The sequence below is a fragment of the Conger conger genome, chromosome 9 (assembly GCF_963514075.1).
Source record: "Conger conger chromosome 9, fConCon1.1, whole genome shotgun sequence".
Classification (NCBI taxonomy): domain Eukaryota; kingdom Metazoa; phylum Chordata; class Actinopteri; order Anguilliformes; family Congridae; genus Conger; species Conger conger.
Genome location: NC_083768.1, coordinates 19,831,404 through 19,852,752, shown reverse-complemented (window position 1 = coordinate 19,852,752; position 21,349 = coordinate 19,831,404). Strand labels below are relative to the sequence as shown.

At 43.9% G+C, this 21,349-nt stretch overlaps 1 protein-coding gene across 3 annotated transcripts in view; it reads right to left on the bottom strand.

The window, feature by feature from the left end:
- Positions 1–21,349, bottom strand: part of LOC133137904 (oxysterol-binding protein-related protein 10-like) — a 57,936-nt gene that overhangs the window by 35,106 nt on the left and 1,481 nt on the right. For 2 of the 3 annotated variants that reach the window (XM_061256311.1, XM_061256312.1), the window contains exons 1-4: positions 20,520–21,322; positions 11,144–11,319; positions 6,702–6,781; positions 3,993–4,061 (exon numbers count right to left, since the gene is read on the bottom strand). In XM_061256311.1, the coding sequence (XP_061112295.1) occupies positions 3,993–4,061; positions 6,702–6,781; positions 11,144–11,319; positions 20,520–20,776 (582 nt within the window). In that variant the 5' untranslated portion in view covers positions 20,777–21,322. Of the gene's footprint in view, positions 1–3,992; positions 4,062–6,701; positions 6,782–11,143; positions 11,320–20,519; positions 21,323–21,349 lie in introns of those variants that run through there. The other variant, XM_061256313.1, reaches the window with a different exon arrangement.

Below are 21,349 nucleotides of genomic sequence, written 5' to 3'. Positions count from 1 at the left end.
TCAGTGGCCAACACCCAACCCCACTCTCTACCTTACTCTACCACACAGCTAACATCACCCCCACTCTCTACCACACAGCTAACATCACCCCTACTCTCTACTCTACGACACAGCTAACCTCACCCCCACTCTCTACCCTACGACACAGCTAACCTCACCCCCACTCTCTACCCTACTCTACCACACAGCTAACATCACCCCCACTCTCTACTCTACTATACAGCTAACCTCACCCCCACTCTCTACCCTACTCTACCACACAGCTAACCTCACCCCCACTCTCTACCCTACTCTACCACACAGCTAACATCACCCCCACTCTCTACCCTACTCTACCACACAGCTAACCTCACCCCCACTCTCTACCCTACTCTACCACACAGCTAACATCACCCCCACTCTCTACTCTACCATACAGCTAACCTCACCCCCACTCTCTACCCTACTCTACCACACAGCTAACCTCACCCCTACTCTCTACTCTACTCTACCACACAGCTAACCTCACTCCCACTCTCTACCCTATTCTACCACACAGCTAACCTCACCCCCACTCTCTACTCTACTCTACCATACAGCTAACCTCATCCCCACTCTCTACCCTACTCTACCACACAGCTAAAATTACCCCCACTCTCTACTCTACTCTACCATACAGCTAACCTCACCCCCACTCTCTACCCTACTCTACCACACAGCTAACATCACCCCCACTCTCTACTCTACCACACAGCTAACCTCACTCCCACTCTCTACCCTACTCTACCACACAGCTAACATCACCCCCACTCTCTACTCTACTCTACCACACAGCTAACCTCACCCCCACTCTCTACCCTACTCTACCACACAGCTAACCTCACCCCCACTCTCTACCCTACTCTACCATACAGCTAACCTCACCCCCACTCTCTACTCTACTCTACCACACAGCTAACCTCACCCCCACTCTCTACCCTACTCTACCACACAGCTAACCTCACCCCCACTCTCTACCCTACTCTACCACACAGCTAACCTCACCCCCACTCTCTACCCTACTCTACCACACAGCTAACCTCACCCCCACTCTCTACCCTACTCTACCACACAGCTAACATCACCCCCACTCTCTACCACACAGCTAACATCACCCCTACTCTCTACTCTACGACACAGCTAACCTCACCCCCACTCTCTACCCTACGACACAGCTAACCTCACCCCCACTCTCCACCCTACTCTACCACACAGCTAACATCACCCCCACTCTCTACTCTACTATACAGCTAACCTCACCCCCACTCTCTACCCTACTCTACCACACAGCTAACCTCACCCCCACTCTCTACCCTACTCTACCACACAGCTAACATCACCCCCACTCTCTACCCTACTCTACCACACAGCTAACCTCACCCCCACTCTCTACCCTACTCTACCACACAGCTAACATCACCCCCACTCTCTACTCTACCATACAGCTAACCTCACCCCCACTCTCTACCCTACTCTACCACACAGCTAACCTCACCCCTACTCTCTACTCTACTCTACCACACAGCTAACCTCACTCCCACTCTCTACCCTATTCTACCACACAGCTAACCTCACCCCCACTCTCTACTCTACTCTACCATACAGCTAACCTCATCCCCACTCTCTACCCTACTCTACCACACAGCTAAAATTACCCCCACTCTCTACTCTACTCTACCATACAGCTAACCTCACCCCCACTCTCTACCCTACTCTACCACACAGCTAACATCACCCCCACTCTCTACTCTACCACACAGCTAACCTCACTCCCACTCTCTACCCTACTCTACCACACAGCTAACCTCACCCCCACTCTCTACTCTACTCTACCATACAGCTAACCTCATCCCCACTCTCTACCCTACTCTACCACACAGCTAAAATTACCCCCACTCTCTACTCTACTCTACCATACAGCTAACCTCACCCCCACTCTCTACCCTACTCTACCACACAGCTAACATCACCCCCACTCTCTACTCTACCACACAGCTAACCTCACTCCCACTCTCTACCCTACTCTACCACACAGCTAACATCACCCCCACTCTCTACTCTACTCTACCACACAGCTAACCTCACCCCCACTCTCTACCCTACTCTACCACACAGCTAACCTCACCCCCACTCTCTACCCTACTCTACCATACAGCTAACCTCACCCCCACTCTCTACTCTACTCTACCACACAGCTAACCTCACCCCCACTCTCTACCCTACTCTACCACACAGCTAACCTCACCCCCACTCTCTACCCTACTCTACCACACAGCTAACCTCACCCCCACTCTCTACCCTACTCTACCACACAGCTAACCTCACCCCCACTCTCTACCCTACTCTACCACACAGCTAACCTCACCCCCACTCTCTACCCTACTCTACCACACAGCTAACATTGCCCCAACTCTCTACCCTACTCTACCACACAGCTAACATCACCCCCACTCTCTACTCTACCACACAGCTAACATCACCCTCATTCATCTTCAAACGTAGAGCTTATACTTAAGAGTTGTAGTGGCTAAAAAGCTAGGCTTAGAACCATAAGGGTAAGTCCGCTTCTCAAGTGGTGCACTGCGGTTTGTACTTCATCTGAATCATTTCACAAAACATTCTCCTTTACAAATGCAAAACACCTAAAAGCATAAGCTATATGAATTTGCTCTGATAGGAGTGTCTGCCAAGCAAATAAATCATGCAATTTCAAGACAGATCTTTCTTATTATTCCATTAAATGAAGAAGAGAGGTGATTCACACAATGATTAGTAGCATCTGCACTGCCACCACTGTCTACCAAACTTCAGCTCAAGGTGACTCCATTTTAAATCTTCCAAAAGCCTTTCTCAAGGCTAAGGTAGGCACGTTCCTCTCTAATCTCTCCTTCTCAATATTCCCCTCCTTTATTTTAACTCTGACAGATCTCTGATTTCGGTGAGGATAAAAGGGAGTCTGGGCACAGTTGAAACGGAGCTGCGCTCCCCCAAAGAGAAAGAACAGGCTTCAGCATTGAAATGCTACCGATTCCAGACTGGGCCAACTTAAAAGCAACTTAATTTGTCTCGTATTTCATACAGTAGTTCTATGTCTCAGTTAAAAAAATTAAAAAATCTCATCAAGTATATAATTTTTTGGCTTAAAAGTACAATAGGTAAGATTTTTGTGTTAAAACATTGTTACCAGACCATTGTAAAATTACCCGATTCAAGATACGCACAAGCTGCAGTGCAACAAGGCTCGCTTTGCCTCTCCAATAAGAAACATGCATGTACTTGAGAATAATTCACTTGGATTGGGGCCATAGCTCTGTTGATGTAATTTCCTTTATGGAAAAAAGCCTGGGAAAACAGCCTGTCCCTCGTGCCTTAATGGCCTTTTGCGAAAGCACACCAGTAATGGACACTGTAGGCCCCAGCTGCTGCAGCTGTGCAGGGAGCATGAGCAGGAAACACGCCTAAGCTAATAAGGGGAATGGATGGGTAGCGTCTCCGGGATCGCTTTACTTTGCCTGTACAACCAGGATGATGTGCTTCATTCAAGCCACATCTTTTTGAGTAAATGCATCACATCTAACACATGTGCATATACGTAAAGCTACATACAGTATGTAAACATTTGTTTACGGTGCTGTGCATACACATTTATATAGGTAAGCAGGCACATAACTGGTATAAAAATGCATACAAGGATGCATGTGTATACAGATACGAGTGGGTGCGTAAAAATATATGCATGGTACGTACCGATGTGTACAGAAGTGTATAAGTGTGCACAGTGTATACAAATGTATAGCAGTGAACCAGTGTACAGTGTATACAGATGTGGGCAGGTGTGTATAGGTAGGTATATCGCGTGCAAACACACGTTCAAGCATATTTAGTGTTCCATATATCAATTTGCTCCAGTATGAAAAGGGCTATGCTAATGCATCGAGATGTGTACAAATGTCCCTGTCAAAGAGGTCACTCACCAGTCCCTCCTGCCCATTCCCTGTCTTCTCCACATAGAGGTGCTCATCAGACCCCTTCAGCTTTCGCAACTAAAAAAAAAAAAAAAAAAGAAGCATAGTAGCCTTCCTCACACAACAAAGTGAGAATTTATTTCAGTTAGTGTGTATGACATCTTCTGAGCAGGCATAATTAATGCTGGAATTCTTGCCGTAGTATTGAATTTAGCACCTGTGTGCAGCTCAGGAGAAGGTTAACGAGGTTAACGAGTGATAAAACCCACAGTGCCAAACACGCAAACAACATTTCGAAAGAAGCTTCCAAGGTCTTGTTTCATGACTGCCACAAACATTTCAGGTTGATTATGAAAGCCTGCATTTACTTTAAAAAACTGTCAGTTAAGTAAAAACACAAGGCTGTCACCGGGGAAAAGAAGACATGAGACAGTACTGACAATAACTGAGCATGATGACTCCGCGCTCCAGAGTCGTGTGTGAGGCACACGTGTGCACGAGGCAGAGCAGCGGTCGCCCCAAGGGACTCCTGCCAGGAAGGAGACACATGTGCAGCACAGAGACCACTACTCTCTGACAGGCCTGAGGACAAATCTACAGCAATGTGCACAACAACACCATCCCATTACTCTGCTACAGTAATGTACACAACACACCCATTACACTGCTACAGCAATGTGCACAACACACCCTCCCATTACACAACTATAGCAATGAGCACAACACACCCATTACACTGTTACAATAATGTGTACAACACACCATCCTATTACACTTCTACAGTAATGTGCACAACACACCCATTACACTGCTACAGTAATGTGTACAACACACCTATTACTCTGCTATAGTAATGTGCACAACACACCCATTACACTGCTACAGTAATGTACACAACACACCCATTACACTGCTACAGTAATGTACACAACACACCCATTACACGGCTACAGCAATGTGCACAATACACCCTCCCATTACACAGCTATAGCAATGAGCACAACACACCCATTACACTGCTATAGTAATGTGCACAACACACCCATTACACTGCTACAGTAATGTGCAAAACACACCCATTACACTGCTACAGTAATGTGCAAAACACACCCATTACACTGCTATAGTAATGTACAGAACACACCCATTACTCTGCTATAGTAATGTACACAGCACACCCATTACACTGCTATAGTAATGTGCACAGCACACCCATTACACTGCTACAGCAATGTGCACAACACACCCTCCCATTACACAGCTAAAGCAATGTGCACAACACACCCATTACACTGCTATAGTAATGTGCACAACACACCCATTACACTGCTACAGTAATGTGCACAACACACCCATTACACTGCTATAGTAATGTGCACAACACACCCATTACTCTGCTACAGTAATAACACACCCTCCCATGCGCTACAGTAAGCTGTGGGGATGCCACTCCAATGCAGTAATTGCCTAGTCACTGCCCCAGGATAATAATCTGCAGAATCACTATCCTGACACCATAACCTGCAGGCTCACCGTCCTGATAGAGTGGCCTGCAGACTCACTTCATGTGCAGACTTAATATTTAACGTGCAAATATTCAATACAAGTCCATTTCGCCACTGAAGTGCTGTCGATGCTAAACTTAAGCACTTCACCTTAAGCACCATAAGCAGCTTCATATTTTTCCACTGGCAATAAAATATGTCCATGCAATTGGAACCTTTGTATAAAACCTCCTGAGACGGGCCGTATCTGTGACATCGCTGGCACAGAGGAACCGGCACTCTATCACGAAGGTCACAAAAAAACGGCAACACATTAAGCCTCACAAGCCGCAGATGTTTTCCCAGGTGAGGAAGTAGCCTTATCAGCAGGGCAGTCTGGGTAGCAGACAGTGACTTATGCCGTGTTTGACCTTTGGAGGCACCAGAGCAGCCAATAAAGCATTTGGGGATGAAGCAGCGGGCATGTCCCCATCTCACATGCCGTCGCTGAAGCACTCTGGCACAAGTCCGTGGTCCTCATTAATGCTGCCTGGGATGTTATTGAAACAGACTGCCTGCCCGCCTGCCCGTCTTGGCCTGAGTGGGTATGCGGGTGGTTGAGTGGGGGGGGGGGGGGGGGGGCTGCCAGGCAAGTGCAGACATTTCTGGATCAAGAGAAGGGTCCTTGGGCTAGCACATGTCTGACCATGTCTGACCACTCACTATGTTTATAATTGGTTTACCTGCCTCTTTCCTTGTGATTAAATGTTTTTTGTTTTTTTTATTCAAGATACATTTTCAAACACCATTTTGAAAAATGCTTCTTACATTATCACCTGCTTGTAGACATGTATGTTTAATCCGTGTGTTGTCCATTTAGGCTTTTATTTCACGGTTGCGATTAAGCCTCCTCAGCAAAGCTATTATTGTGATTGAATTTGTTCTCTGTGAACTGTTCTGGTCAAAGAACAATGAAAACAATTGTTTATGAAATATGAAATTACAAAACTCACTGCCGTGCACATGAGATGTTCTCTTTGCGGCCTGTTGTTAAGAAGAACTTTTATCTTCTTGGGTTACCGTGGTTCACTTTAATCTTCTCAGACGTTCCTTCCCCAAGTTCCAACCACATCCAGCACTTGTGCTCCAGGCTAATGTACACAGCTTCATGTGCCCATCATATGATACACTCAGGCTAGGCTACAGCTAAGGCATGAATGATGGCTGTAATTACCTTCGCACTGCTGTCAGAGTGGCGTCTGGCACAGGTTTGCAGCTGATTCATCCAGAACTGCTGCTCCTTGGCATCAGATGCTAGAAACACAAGCGGATGAGAGCACGTTATTTTCACCACTGTAAGAAGTGTCATATATATTCAGCGTCATACATATTCAGCCCTCTACCGAATTGTAGAGTTCAGAATTGGCTTCAACCAGGTAACACGGACTAAAATTCACATAATAACACAGCTATTATGTGAAATACGCAGATTAAACATGTCCCTCAAACACTCCTTATCCAAGTTACAGCCACCATCAGCAGTTTTGAAGGGCAGAACATGTTCAGAGAAAGTCACAATAATTATCACAGCAATCTTTTTCAACACAGTCAATGCCGAAAGACACAATAAGTCTGAAACAGTTGCAGTTTTAGGCATCATCGAAAGCCCTTTAGTCAAAGTAACAATGCTGCACTCTACAAATTGATTAAGGGATTTGATTCCTATGGACAGAAAAGGCCTGATATATAAACTCAGACAATGGACAATCTGCGCCACATACAGCCCTTTTTGTCAGCAGAGATGCCTGCTAAGTTGCACAGGATACTGGGATTTGGAGGCAGAACATCAGCTATGTGACTATGTTCTTGCCTTCTGTTTTGTCTTTTCAGATATACAGCAGTGTCTGCCAAGCAAAGGCCCAATGGTACACCCTAATCCCACTCCTGGATGTATCCAGCTATGCAACTCAATGTTATTGCCTTCTGTGTTGTCTTGTCAGATGCAGTCAAAGTCCACCATCCATTATGACCACTGCATCGGATTGCACAAAGTGAGACACAAATTTGGCCAGACTGAATCTACACATAAAACTGAATTTAAGTGAATTGGACTTATTTGGATACATCCTAAAGTAAAATTGAACCCATCATCATCTGAGAACTTGCGACTAGTTCACACAAAGAATCTGTAAGATGAGATAGCAAGGATCTGAGGAGAAAGCCAACTTGAGCCTGCCATTCAGGACAAAACTAAACTGACAACATGAAGTCTGAGGACAGAGGGCAGGAGGGAGAGGAGAGAACTCCACAATGTCCGTTAAAGGCGAGTAATAAGGGGGGTGGCATCGCACAGGAGATCAATCAGCTGGCACTTTGTAAGTGCTGCACCCAAGACCAAGATTTTCCTCCCCTTCTCTGGCTGCTCCCTTCTCACATAACTGAATCAGTTTGTCTCATGGGTAACAGTCCTGAACACCTGGGAGCAACTGGTTTGAAAATGGGGTTGGTTTTATTAAAATGAAACCATTCTCATTCCTGAAGTATTGATAAAATGTATCGGGAAGCCTTAAAAAGAAATTACAGAAAAGACATTACAGAATTAACTAGCATTCATTCGTGGTATCTTTTAGTCACTATATCTATGAGGAAAATATGATAAATTATAAAGCTATACAGAAATTACTTGTTCAAAATGTCAATTCAAGTACATTTCAGGCACTTTCTATGCGCGAGCAGCTGCTCCATACACAGTGAAGCCCTTCTCAATCAAAAATAGGCGGTTTCCAGCTTTTCAAAGTAAAAACGAAAACTCGCTTCCCTGATCCCAGCTGTGATGCTCGTTCCCCAGGCAAAGACATGGTGAAGATGGTACATAACACACCCCCCACTTCCCCCTCTTTCTAAAAGTGCTGGGCTCAGTTTAGAAAGACAGGCACGGACTAATTTACTTTTACACACATAGGCTGTGCTGTTCTTCTGCAAAGCACTCATTGATTTCATCCTCATTCATTTCCCCAGCTATAGAGAACCTGGCAGCTGTTCTCAGCACTGCCCAAAACCCTTAACAGCTTCTTATAAAATGATCCTGCCTCAAAACCACAAGCTGTGGCACTCCTCATCAACTGGAAGTCTTGGTTGCATTTAATATTGCCTTTGCAACGATTGCACTTAATTAGCGGGCAGTAATGAACAAGGGCTGAAATCGCACTTGTGAATGGCAATGCTAATTTGCGCTTGTGTGTGAAATAAAGCTCATATTTATTTTAGTCGTTGAGACAGACACAGCATGTGAAATTAACAATGAAGATCCCTTTAATTAAATCAAGCCATATTGAGGGGAAAACCCAGTCAAACAAGTAACAAAAAATTACAAATGACAAATACTTTTTCGAGCTGCAATTTCTCCAAATTATCAGGTGGTGACATTTTGTCCCTCAAACATTAGGGTAAAGTTGCCCTTTTCTAAAATTTTTCCTTCTGCCCCAAAATCTTACAATTTCAGAAGGTCACTCTTTCTGTACCTCAACATGGGTACTCCTCAAAAAAGGTCATCCATAAGACAGCTTTAATCTTTGAAGCTGAGTGCTGAAGAACGTCTATAGACTTTCGCCTTTCTGCCCTTACATCAGCAACTGCGACCATGCCAGAAGGACAAAAACAAAACTGGTATTCAACAGGGCCGTTCTAGGACAAAGGGATTTTTCATGCTTCGAGTGAAACAGGGAGTGATGGAATGACACAATATAGTTACTTGGGACTGAAATTAACTAAATTCATTAAAATTATAGTGCCAATTTAACTTTGGTTGATTTTATTTACAATTATTGTTGGGGTGCCAATAATTTTGACACCTATGGTTTTCAGAAAAAAAAAATTGATTACTTAATAGAAAAACATTGAAACTTGAGAGTAAATGTATTGAAATAAAAGTATATAGTTCTCCCATATGTTTGAACATAACAGATTATTATCTGTGTTGTCTATTATATGCCACCTATTTTCTTCATTTTTATCTAATAATTCTGGAGCTGACTGGAGCTCTTTTTTATAAACTTGTATACTACTCCTGCGAGTGCATGGACAAGTCAGCTGCCATAGTGCAAGTGCACAGGTGCCAATCTTCTTGATTACAATGGGCACTCTCTCAGAGGAGATGGGTGGGGAATGCGATAAGGCTGAAGTCATTAGATAATGCGTCAGGGTGGGCTGTCCTGACAGCTTTTACTAGGCCTGATGACCTGGATATTCTTAGTCTTGAAAACCTTAGATTTGGAGCACACTTTCCATGAAAAAGACAGAATTTGGATCAAAGTCACCATTTGCTTTAAATCTCCTTTGCATTCACTATTAAATCGTGCCTTGGCCACACACAGTAATTCCTATTCCTACAGCAAATCTCACATTAATAATAAAATTTACTTTTTAACCTATGCTCACTCTGTGTATAAAAAAAAAAGGGAATCGGTATCCAATATAAGGCTGAAAAACTGTGCAGAAGTGTTTTGGCAATTAAGTAACTTCCATCACACAACATTAATTAAACACTGAAACAGAATATAAAATATATTTTTATGATTTGGGTCCCTTGCTACACAACAGAACGGGTGCTGAGAGTAGCTTTAGAGAACCACTCCATTCTCAGCCAATAATTTATTTATGTTGTTTATACTGTAGAATTTAATTATGTTCACCTTGGAATGGGCTTAGAATCATCTCCCCTCTAACAATACTGACAGTCCATTGTCCGCATTCTCAAGGAGAATTCTGGGATAGAATATTCACCTTCCATTGCCTTCTATAACATCACAGCAAAAAAAATCACTTGTAATAAGATAGCATGGAACTCTGCATTTGTAGACTCTGCAGAGCTACAAAACTGGAAAATACCAACCATAAAAACCTTGAACTTCCTTCTTGTGACCAGCCAGGGTTTCCATGACAACTCTCGAAGAGCAGAGCTCTCAATCAAGACAGTGACCTCTTAATTGCTCTATATCCCTTTAACCCTCCCTTGCAGTACCATGAAATTGCACCATTATGTTAGTGAAGCCCCAGTGCATACACAGGAAACGGTCAATACGATACGGCCAACAGCATTGATTGAGGCCAGTGAGGAACATGCTGCGGAGCTATCGTTTGGCCCCAGCTGAATTCAGGGGCTCGCCGGGTCAGCGTGAAGGGGAATTATTTGGATGTATCCCTCAGGTCGTGTCGAGGGACGGCCTCGAGAGTGACAGAGAGAATCTCTTTCTCTCACTGCGCGAACATGCAGCAAACCGGCGAACTGGTAAAGGTCCATTTGACCCAGCCTTCATCAAAAGCTAGCACAGCAGGACCTTGCAAAAGCTCAGCAGGGTGTATCGATCATGCAATTACCCCCCTACCCCAACCCCAACTACAAACACAGTGAAAGACAGTGGCAGGGATGGCCTTAGAGCAGGGTTCCTGACACTGCAGAAAACATCCACAAACATGCCCGGCAGCAGTCCTGCGCCTCACAGCTGTCAGGGGAGCAGTGGAAAATGTGACATTTTTAAACAGGCAAGACCGACTACAGCGGTGCTCATTGAACCAACGGTTGGACCATGGATGACCCCGCCGTTCAGACAGAGGAAGGTGGTGCAGTCTGGAGGGGTGAGGAGAGACCGCTCCTAACTCGCCCGGGGCCTGACGTACCTCTGAGCTTGTACAGCTCTCCGTTGGTCGAGTGGACTGTGAACATATGGGGCGCCTCATCGCTCTGCGCCACGACCGCTCCAATCAGGGGCAGCGAACCCCGAGGCTTCTGGTTCTTCACGTGCTCGTTGACAAAGTACTGCAGCTGCCCCAACTCTGGGTCCAGAACAAAGTATCTGCAGGGAAAGAGGGAGAGGGAGTAGTAGAGGGGCAGAAGCCAGAGGGATGGAGGGGGTCGGGGGGGTGGCAGGGAGACAGAGTGGGTTATTCATGATCGACTTCTGATAAATATCAACTCTCTCAAAGGACATTTACAAAAGCAGCAAAATGGAAGACAAAGAATACTACATAAATAATTTGCATAAGACCAGAAATAAGCTCTCAGGCTGCTTAACACATTACCGGCATCCGTTCAAAAAGGCTAAGTACAGCAATACTTTGTCAACCATTTAAAGCCGTGAAATGGGCACCACCTCCGCTTGCTATTAACAGATGGGTTTGGGGTTGATTTGTTCTACCCCAGTTAAAAAAACAAAAACAAATATAGCAGCAGTGAAGGAGAGTGTGATAAGACCACCTGTTTGATGGCTACCTATGAATCATTCTGTAATGACACCTTCCGTCTGTCAAGCCCACTGGTTCTATCTACATTCCTGGCAGTATATGGCCAGGGGCAAGAGTAAGCGGCATTATAAGAAATAATCTGTTGCTTGTGGCATGAATAGAAAAGCGCGTTTATTGACCGGTTTCTCAGAGCTGGTTCTGTGATCGGTTCTGGATCAATACCGCCCACGGAGAAAACGTGTCCCGTGAGGTCACATCCTCTCCAGCGCCTATTCTTCTCTTATCTCTTCAGTAGGAACCTTCCCCTTTTACACCACTGTCAGCATCACAATCTGTGAATGCACACTCATTGGGAGGGTCACAATGAGCCTTCTGACCCAAACAGGCACAGAGATGTATCTCTCCATCTGCTTATTTCTCGCTCTACCTCCCTCTCTCCCCCCTCAAGCCCTGACAGAGATACAGTATTAGATACTCCCTTAAGCATATTTATCCATTCACCGTTTGAAATGTCCTGGGAAAATAGTAACAGAAAGGATGACTTCCCAAGGTGAATGGAATTGATTCACAACGCAGTGTGATGAAATTCACATCGATATGACATGATAACTAGGCCATCAAGTAGGTTTTAGAAAAGAGAGAATTAAGACACTCACTGCAGAATTAGTCTTCCTCTCCACCAGTGAAATGACTCCCAGCATCTACTGAGAAATGAGTCAACCCCCTACTCTGACCTAGTAAATAAAAAATTAAAAACCTTATTTGCAATTCCACTGAAAATAGGCCTAACAAATCCACAGGACAAACAAAACTGAAATAGAAGTTTAACTACTCAAACAACTAAGACTGGGCTAATCTCCCATATTTGAGACAGTGCATGGATAGACAGGCCATCTGAATTGCTCACAAACCACATGTATGATCTGAACATGAAAAAGTCAATCTATAGTGAGTTAATCCAAGGAGATTTTCAAGTGCGTTTCTATTGTCAATATTTTAAAGTCATACTATTCAAGAATTCTTTCCTTGCATACATCGCTTTTTTGTTTACAAACAAAAAACATCCATGTCCCATTTTCAACCCTGTCCACTACTACCGTGTGCTGTGATGAGGAAAGAAAACTGATGTCTTCAAGTTGAAAGTTTGTTCGTCCAAATGGGACATATCGTTCTCGAGTTATCAGCAAAAACGTTTTCTAAGATAGCCGCCCTATCGGACAAAAAGTTAAAAGTTAAGGTCACAAAACAAAAATATGTTGCACAACTTCAGTAACTATACATATTCACTGTGCCCTTCCCCCCCTCTAGCCCCATCCCTTCCTTTTCCACGTTCTCCCCCCTTACAGACTCTGATGTTTCTCAACTCCTGCTCTCCCACCGCCCCCTACAACCTGTGCCCTTGACCCTATCCCCTCTTCTCTTCTCCAGACTATCACACCTGACATTCTCCCATTTGTCACCTCCCTTGTCAACTCCTCCCTGTCTTCTGGCTGTTTTCCAGCATCCTCCAAGAGGGCCCACATCACTCCGCTGCTAAAAAAAAAGTCTACTCTGGATCCCTCCATCATCCAGAACTACTGGATCCCTTCTTCCTTTTCTTTCTAAAAACCATAGAACAAGCTGTTTCTAGTCAACTTTCTTCTTTCTTTTCTAACAACAACCTGCTAGACCCCCATCAGTCTGGCTTCAGATCGGGCCACTCGACAGAGACCGTGCTCCTCTCCGTCAGTGAATCACTCCATGCCGCACGAGCAGCCTCCCTCTCCTCTGTCCTCATTCTTCTAGATCTCTCTGCTGCCTTCGACACTGTGAATCACTCCATCTTCCTGTCCGCCCTGTCAGCAACAGGCATCTGTGGCACAGCCCTGGACTGGATTGAGTCCTACCTCTCTGGTCGCTCCTTCCAGGTTGCCTGGGCTGGTACGGTATCGACACCTCGGCTCCTTGCCACAGGAGTTCCCCAGGGCTCAGTCCTAGGCCCGCTTCTTTTTTCTCTTTACACTCGTTCCCTTGGCCCATGGGCTATCCTACCACTGCTATGCGGACGATACCCAACTCTTCATCTCGTTCCCACCATCTGATACACAAGTTTCAGCCCGTATCTCTGCTTGCCTGAGTGACATCCAGAGCTGGATGGACAAGCACCATCTAAAGCTCAACCCAGGTAAGACTGAAATTATATTCATCCCTGCTAATACCTCTCCCCATCTGGATCTCTCCATTTCCCTCGGGGATACCATGCTTACGCCATCAGCCAGTGCAAGGAACCTCAGCCTGGTGATGGACAGCAGACTGTCCCTCTCCGAGAACATTGTGGCGGTGACCCGGTCATGCCGGTTCTGTCCCGCCTGAACTACTGCAATTCCCTCTTGGCTGGCCTCCCAGCGTCCACCATCAGACCCCTCTAACTTATCCAGAATGCAGCAGCTTGTCTGGTCTTCAATCTTGCCAAATACTCACATGTCACCCCCCTGCTTACTTCCCTCCACTGGCTGCCTGTCATGGCTCGCATCAAATTCAAAACATTGGTGCTAGCCTTCCAAGCAGTTAAGGGGTCTTCCCCAGCTTACCTACAAAAATTATCAGACCCTACACCCCTGCCAGACCTCTTCGTTCAGCCTCCACAGGCCGCTTGGCACCTCCCCCTCTCCGAACTTCCACCTCACGCTCACGACTACTGTCTGTTCTGGCTCCACGGTGGTGGAATGAACTCCTCGTTGAGGTAGAATCTCTTCCCACCTTCAAGCGCAAACTGAAGACGCACCTCTTCAAGCAGCATCTCTCCCCGTCCCCGTGGCTAGTTAAGTTTGGTCACTTTTGCTTTGTTTGTTTGTTTGTTTGTTTGTTTAAAAAAAAAAATCTTTGTTGTACAGATAGCAGTTGAAATTGTACTTCCCTCTAGGGTCCTTCAGTGCACTTGTCCCTGGTTATGGGTATGCACTTTGTTGTACGTCGCTCTGGATAAGAGCGCCTGCCAAATGCCATTAATGTAATATTTGATGTACAGGGCCTTGTGGTTTCTGAGATCCTGACTCCACCTCTATTTCAATTGGCCATATGACCTTGACTATTTGAGAAAGACATGATTTGAGTCAAGCTTCAATTTGATACTTCAAGCTTCAGATTAGTTTGTCACAATCTGATATAGTTCTCGAGTTATCAGCAAAAGCGTATTTTTGTCCGGTCGGGTGGCCATCTTGGAAAAGTAGGTCAAGGTCAACAAATAGATAGAATAGATGTTGCATAACTTAAGTAAACATACATATCTGATGTACAAGGACTAGTTGGGCCTTGAGTTCTCTGAAATTCCGCCACCGCGAAATCAACCTGCCAGAAGAAAGTTTTGAGAGTAGTTTTGGACTAGTGGGTGGAGATGGAGTCTGATGATGCATATAGTTCCTGTGGGAAATCAATGTAGAAAGAAACCCAACAACTGGTATACCCTTTTGGAGGAGGCTTATCAAAGGCCCACGCCTTGAAGTGGCCCAAGAAGTTTTTTTCATTAGAAATACAAGTAGACAAGCCAGGAATTGAGCAGAGTGAACACAAACACAGGATGCCAGTGTATCATAGTAAGGTCTGAGCATTGTTTTATAAAATTGAAGGTGAAGACATAGGTCTGGAAAATATTGCCAATTTGTAATTGACAATAGTGTTTTTCTAAGCCACTAAGATGCTTCCAGACAAAGAGCCCAATGTACTTACTGTACATCTGAATCCACCAGTACAGACATGCTAATTTTGAACGGCCCACATTTAATCACTAAGAAACAACCTTGCTATGTTTAGAAGTAGAGAAGCACAATCTGGCAGTTGTCCTGGCAACCAACCTTGGGTCACTGCATAAACTTCACCCCACAAATATGCACAACTATGTCATGGTGTCCTCATGAGCATCAAATGACCACATTGGAAAAATACTGGCAAGCCGCATTGCGTACCACATAACACAAAATATATGAATGCAAACATGCAAACAGTATGAACACGTGTCTTCAGGGAATTATGCAGTTTGCTGTAGGCTTCCTTCTTGGGGTGACTCTTGATAACTGCCTCACCCTGGCTCCACAAGTATCCTCCACTGCCAGAACCTGCAGGTTCTTCCTCTACAATATACACCATATCCGTCATTGCACCTATGATGACTGTAGAACAGCACTTCATGTGTATTTTCTAGTTATGGATGTGTTGCCTATGTACTTGTAAGTCGCTTTTTAGTCTGCCAAATGACTAAAACGTAAATGTAAATGTAGGCTGGTAGCTAGCCTTACAATTGCCTTTTAACTTGTAGCGCATATACTTAATTGTTTTTCTACATGAAAACATGGAAAGATCCAAAGTGCTGAGGTGGAAATTCTAAGCATGTACAGTCAATGGCACAAAGTATTTAGTTGCTCTATTTTTCCATCCATCATCCAACCATACATTTTGACTATGTTTCACCGACTGATAAACCATTCAAAACAGCCTTAATACAGTATTTGTATAGATATGCATATATTTATTTGAGTTTAGTGTGTCATCGACTGTTATCTACCATCTACATAAACCGTAAATAAAACTATTATTTTTAAATAAACAAAATGACTGTTTAAAAACATTAATCATGAATGGGACTGTAGTCAATGGGACTTTTTACTACATGCTATTTGGCTGCAGGATAGGGCCAAGAATGTCCAACTCTTAACACAAGGTTAATTATTACTGCAAGTGGGACACAGTTTAAATTAATCCTGGCCTTCAGCTAGAGTTTCATTAGCATCTGTCGCTGGCATAACGTCATAACAGCAGCAGCACCAGCTAAAACCCGGCACCTCATAACATCTGCATCAAAAACTGAGGTTCCGTTGTGAATAGAGGCCAAGGACTCATCAATGGTAATCACCTGAATGTAAGCCATAGGTGGTAATACCACCCACTAAATGGCCAGAGAGAGCTTGTGCGGTCCCTTTCCCCACTATACTTAGACCACTGAACCAGTTACTGGAATGGGAATGGTTATAATGGTAACTGGACACACAAGGTCACACAAGGTCCCCTCTCAACACATACAGCCCCACAATCTGCTTTCTTCTGTAGCAACACGTGTGTGCATTCATGCGTTATATATTAGAATGTTTATTGTCATTTCATGCACAGGACCTACCAATTAACCCATCACATTTCCTTAATCACGTAGCAAAGAGCAGGCACACAGCACTTGATAATCGTCATGCCCATGCAAGACTTGCCTAACTGAGCCATCTGGGGTCACAGAGGGATCTAGACTCGTGACAAGAGTGCTGGTTCATAAACCTTAGGTTTGATATTTCTACGGCAATCTTCACCAGTGTACCAGTGCCACAATTGGTCCATTAAACATCCACCCAGCCAGGCAATGAGAGACATGTAATCTATATGCATTTAATAATGCCATTTATTTAGCCATAAGAATAAATAACACATAATAATGTGGGAGGGGTATGAGGGGATATAGAATACAGTGGATAACAAAAGAAAGTGAGCTTGCTGCCTTGAATAACACTATGAATAACCAAATACAACAGAAGAAAGTAGCAGTGACATTTAACAAAGAGATTTTCTGGTTCTGGCAGAAGGTCTTGCCCATTATTGCCCAACCTTTCTGTGTAGAACTGCAAACCCACAAAATGGTTGCAAACTTAAAAATATGGGTGATGGCTTTTTCCCATGTGTTTCATATCAAGTTCATGTCAGGGCAGGCTCACACTTGGAAAGACGATCACTATGTCATTGAGCTGCTCCAGCAGGCACATTGGGAAAGGCAAGAAAGAAAAGAAACCGCATTGATCAGCTGGTACTTGTGAGGTGAATGAGGATGGAGCAACTATGTCCTATCAGTCCTGAATTAACCATTCAAAGGACCAATCCAATCCCCAGCAGACACTTTAGGAAGCTTCACTCTCCCATATCTAGCTAGTCCATCTGGTCATTTGTCAGAACTAACTTCGGAGCGTTAACTGAACAATAACATAAGCAAGTTCATATAATAAAGAAAGAAGTAAATGCGTGGTTATTACTTGCTCAAGAACACAGCAGTGTGTGACAGTCTCTCTCACTCTATACTCTGTTAAATTGCAGCACGATCACAGAAGATGTTAAGAATTGCTATATTGCTATCCACTTGGGATCCTCACTGAACAGAATGGCAGTGTGCGACTTGAAGACAATAAAACAGAGAAAAAGAAAAAACATTTTCTTTTTGAGTGTCCCATCACAAAACAAATATCTTTTGACAGAGGAAACAAATTAAATAAATTATTATAATAATAACAATAATAGGTAGGCACAGATACCCAAGCACCAGACACACTTTTTAAAATGGTAATGAAGAGATGATAGTCAGCACTGTTTAACTAGACAATTAGAAAGTATGTGTATAAAACGTGTTTTGTGTGACCCTCCTGTGAAAATGAAATTATATCATAAAATGGAACAAAATTGAATAGCCTACACTGCAAAAAGTATCCAAACTAATTGGGGACCTCTAAGCTGATAAAGACCCTGATTTCCAAATTTGGAAATTTTACGAGTGAGTTTTGGGTTATTGTTGCTGACGCTGCAGCTGCTCCTGTGATGCAGCTTCAGTCATTTAGTCATTACAGCCATTTCACATGAAATGGAGAAAGGAACAGCTAACACATTTCAGGCATCTCTTAATGGCTGATCCTCATTTACATGCTTGTTTGTGTTAATCGTTCAAAGCTGTCAATCAAAAAGATCTTCAGGATAATTATCGATAAACGTACATTCCCTGCGTTGCATACTCTAGCCTCGTCCGCCACTATTTTACGTATCTGGCAGAATAGAATTACTGAACAGAATATCAAAATATCCTTTGGGAAAGCTTTCCTGTCAAGACAAATTTAAACTTGATGTACTGTAGGTCAGTGCTTTTGGTTTCAGAAAGTCGATAATTTATCCATTTTACACTTGGATGTGCAATGTTCCAGTTAAAGGTTTGAAACAAGTGCTCACTCTCCTTAATAACCACTACCTCCTGCTTGTTCTCTCTCGACATGCACTGTACTTAGGATGTCAGTAGAACCATAAACCAAGAGTGACATGATTTCTACGAGGTAAAGATTAAGCCTATATTTCAACTCCCAAACCACCATCTTTCAGCTTTTAAATATAATGAATTTGGAAAAGGAGACAGAAAGCTCGAACTGTTTGGAAATGTACAAAGAACAAAAAAAAGCAGTTTTTCACATTGCTCTTTTTATGCTGTTTGACACCAAGGTCGTTCAATCCTGTATTTTATATCCTTCCAGCATTTGGTTCCAGAGAGGATACAGGAATTTAGTGCAGAATAACTATACATCATATAAAGGCAACAAACCTTTGCATTGCGCATGAGGAATGCTGACATTAATTAGTCTGAGTTTTAGGTCTTACATGATGACGCCTTTAACCATTTTACATTTGCGTGACGACAGACTTTGTTCTTACAATAAGCTCAAGATTAACATAAAGTAGACCATGCTACAACTAACCTCCTACCCAAATTCACCAGTAAATACCTTTCCAGAACATGCAAAACAAGGCAAGGAGGTAAGCACACTGTTTGCAAAACAGATCTGCAACCTCAATAGGTAAACAAAAGCTATTGACAGGCTCTGGTGCGCCGTCTTTATAAATGGACTTCAGGATGACATCAGTCCAGCACTGATCACAGCTTACTCATTTCAGTCACCTTCCTCGCCATTCATTTTCACTACATTCATTGAGCGTTTGGGTCCTATTCCAAAGGATATGAAACATGCCTTGATTTCTCAATGAGCGCTGGAAGATTTTCAGCGCCACTCACATTTATCTTTCTGATCACTTGCCAACATCTTTTCATCCTCGGGATGAGCAACATCTTGGGTTTGCGCAATTACGTTCAGGGTTTCTGTGGCATTTAAGGCAAAATTATAATTCAAGGCTTTTCAATTACCTCAAAGGTAATTTCATATATTATTTCCAATCCTAGTAGTTTACGTTTGAGCACTGAATATTGCAAGCTTTGAAAAACAGTAGGATGCGACATTGTAATTGATTTCAAAGCAGTTTGGGTAGTGGTTGTTTTATAATTTGTCAATTATTCAGCAAACAACAGTGGGATATTGGTCAATTAAAGTTCCATCATCAGTGATTACCTATTAACACGCGCAAGAAAATTGCAGGCCACAACAAAATCGTGAAGTAGCCTAGGCAACGTTTCTATAAAAAAATATATATATATACTTTCATACGTTACCAAATGCGTAAGTGAAAATTAACTTTTTTTTCTTTTTTTACACTGTAGCTGGGTAGTGGCGAAGGATGATGCGGGCCGCACACAGACCAGAAAGGGGGTTGGGATCGGGAACCCCTTTCCATTCTAGCGGCTCGGGCATAGCGCCAAGTGTAGTGTAGTCCGACTTCTAGCCTATGCTGGAGCGCTGTTATTTTGGTTATACAGGCTTTGAATAATTGTTATTTGTATCGATGCATTGATCATCGCCGTCTTCACGAGGATGGCGTAGCCGACAGATCTGCGCAAATTTATAAAAACGTGCCTCCAAAATAATACCCACTGTCAGGCGCAAAACTAAGAAACCGGTTGACGTTTACTAAGTCGAACAGAGTACTACCATCTCCAAGCAGGATAGTACTAGCAGGCGAGCTAGCTAGGTCAAGTCATTAGGCAAGCAAGTAGGGAAACAACTGGCCAGGTAGCCAGCCAGCAGCAGCCACAAATCTACTGGTGAACTGGCAAAGTTGCAGCTGGATGATATAGCAACTTGCGTACGGATGATATGATGCATACCTGTTCTGCCAGCCTTGAAGCAGGTTCGTGTATTTACAAAGCACTCCTTCCAGATGCCCCCTGTGTGCCTGCTGCAGACTGACGCTGTTCCCCGCTACTCGTCCCCGATTCCCCGTCCCTCCAGCCGGACTACCAACTGACACCGAGCCCGGGCTGTGTGTTCGCCCGATCTTTCTAGCAGAGTTCGTACGTTCTGCGGAGAACACAGAGTTGGTTTTGCTAGTCCCGGGATGTGCACCGCTGAATGTCTTTTCCATGCTAGTAATAGAAGTGGGATGGATAAACTAGATGAAACAGCGCAATATATGACTCGTGAGTTAAATCAAGAACTTCGAAAATTCAGCATCCATATTCCGCGGACGGTTTTGTCGTCTGCTTCGTCCAGCCGGCACAATCATATTCCTAGTTACGATTATGATTATTTTTCTTGCTGCGGCGATTGCTCCGTACTCGTATTCTTGCGTTTTTAAAATGGAAATCACCGTAGCGTCACTCCCTCCGCCTCTCCACCAACCCGGATATTAGCCTACAGCCAAGATACACATCATCACATGGAGCACAGCGAAGTCTCACGGTCCAACGCGCAGAATGCCGATATGCACGCTTCTTATAGCCTACTGCGGAAACCATAATGCTGATTCACCAATGTAAACATTTCTCTCCTTGAAGCAACCATGCCTTTTGCACAATGTATCATAAGGCCTCGTTGTGGCTAAATTAGCCAAATCTTAAATGAACATACTCTTTGCATATATATTTGCATTGCAGACTAGACAAACATGTGCAGTATCTGTGTCCTCTGGGACCACATTGCTATCCCAGTAGACTAC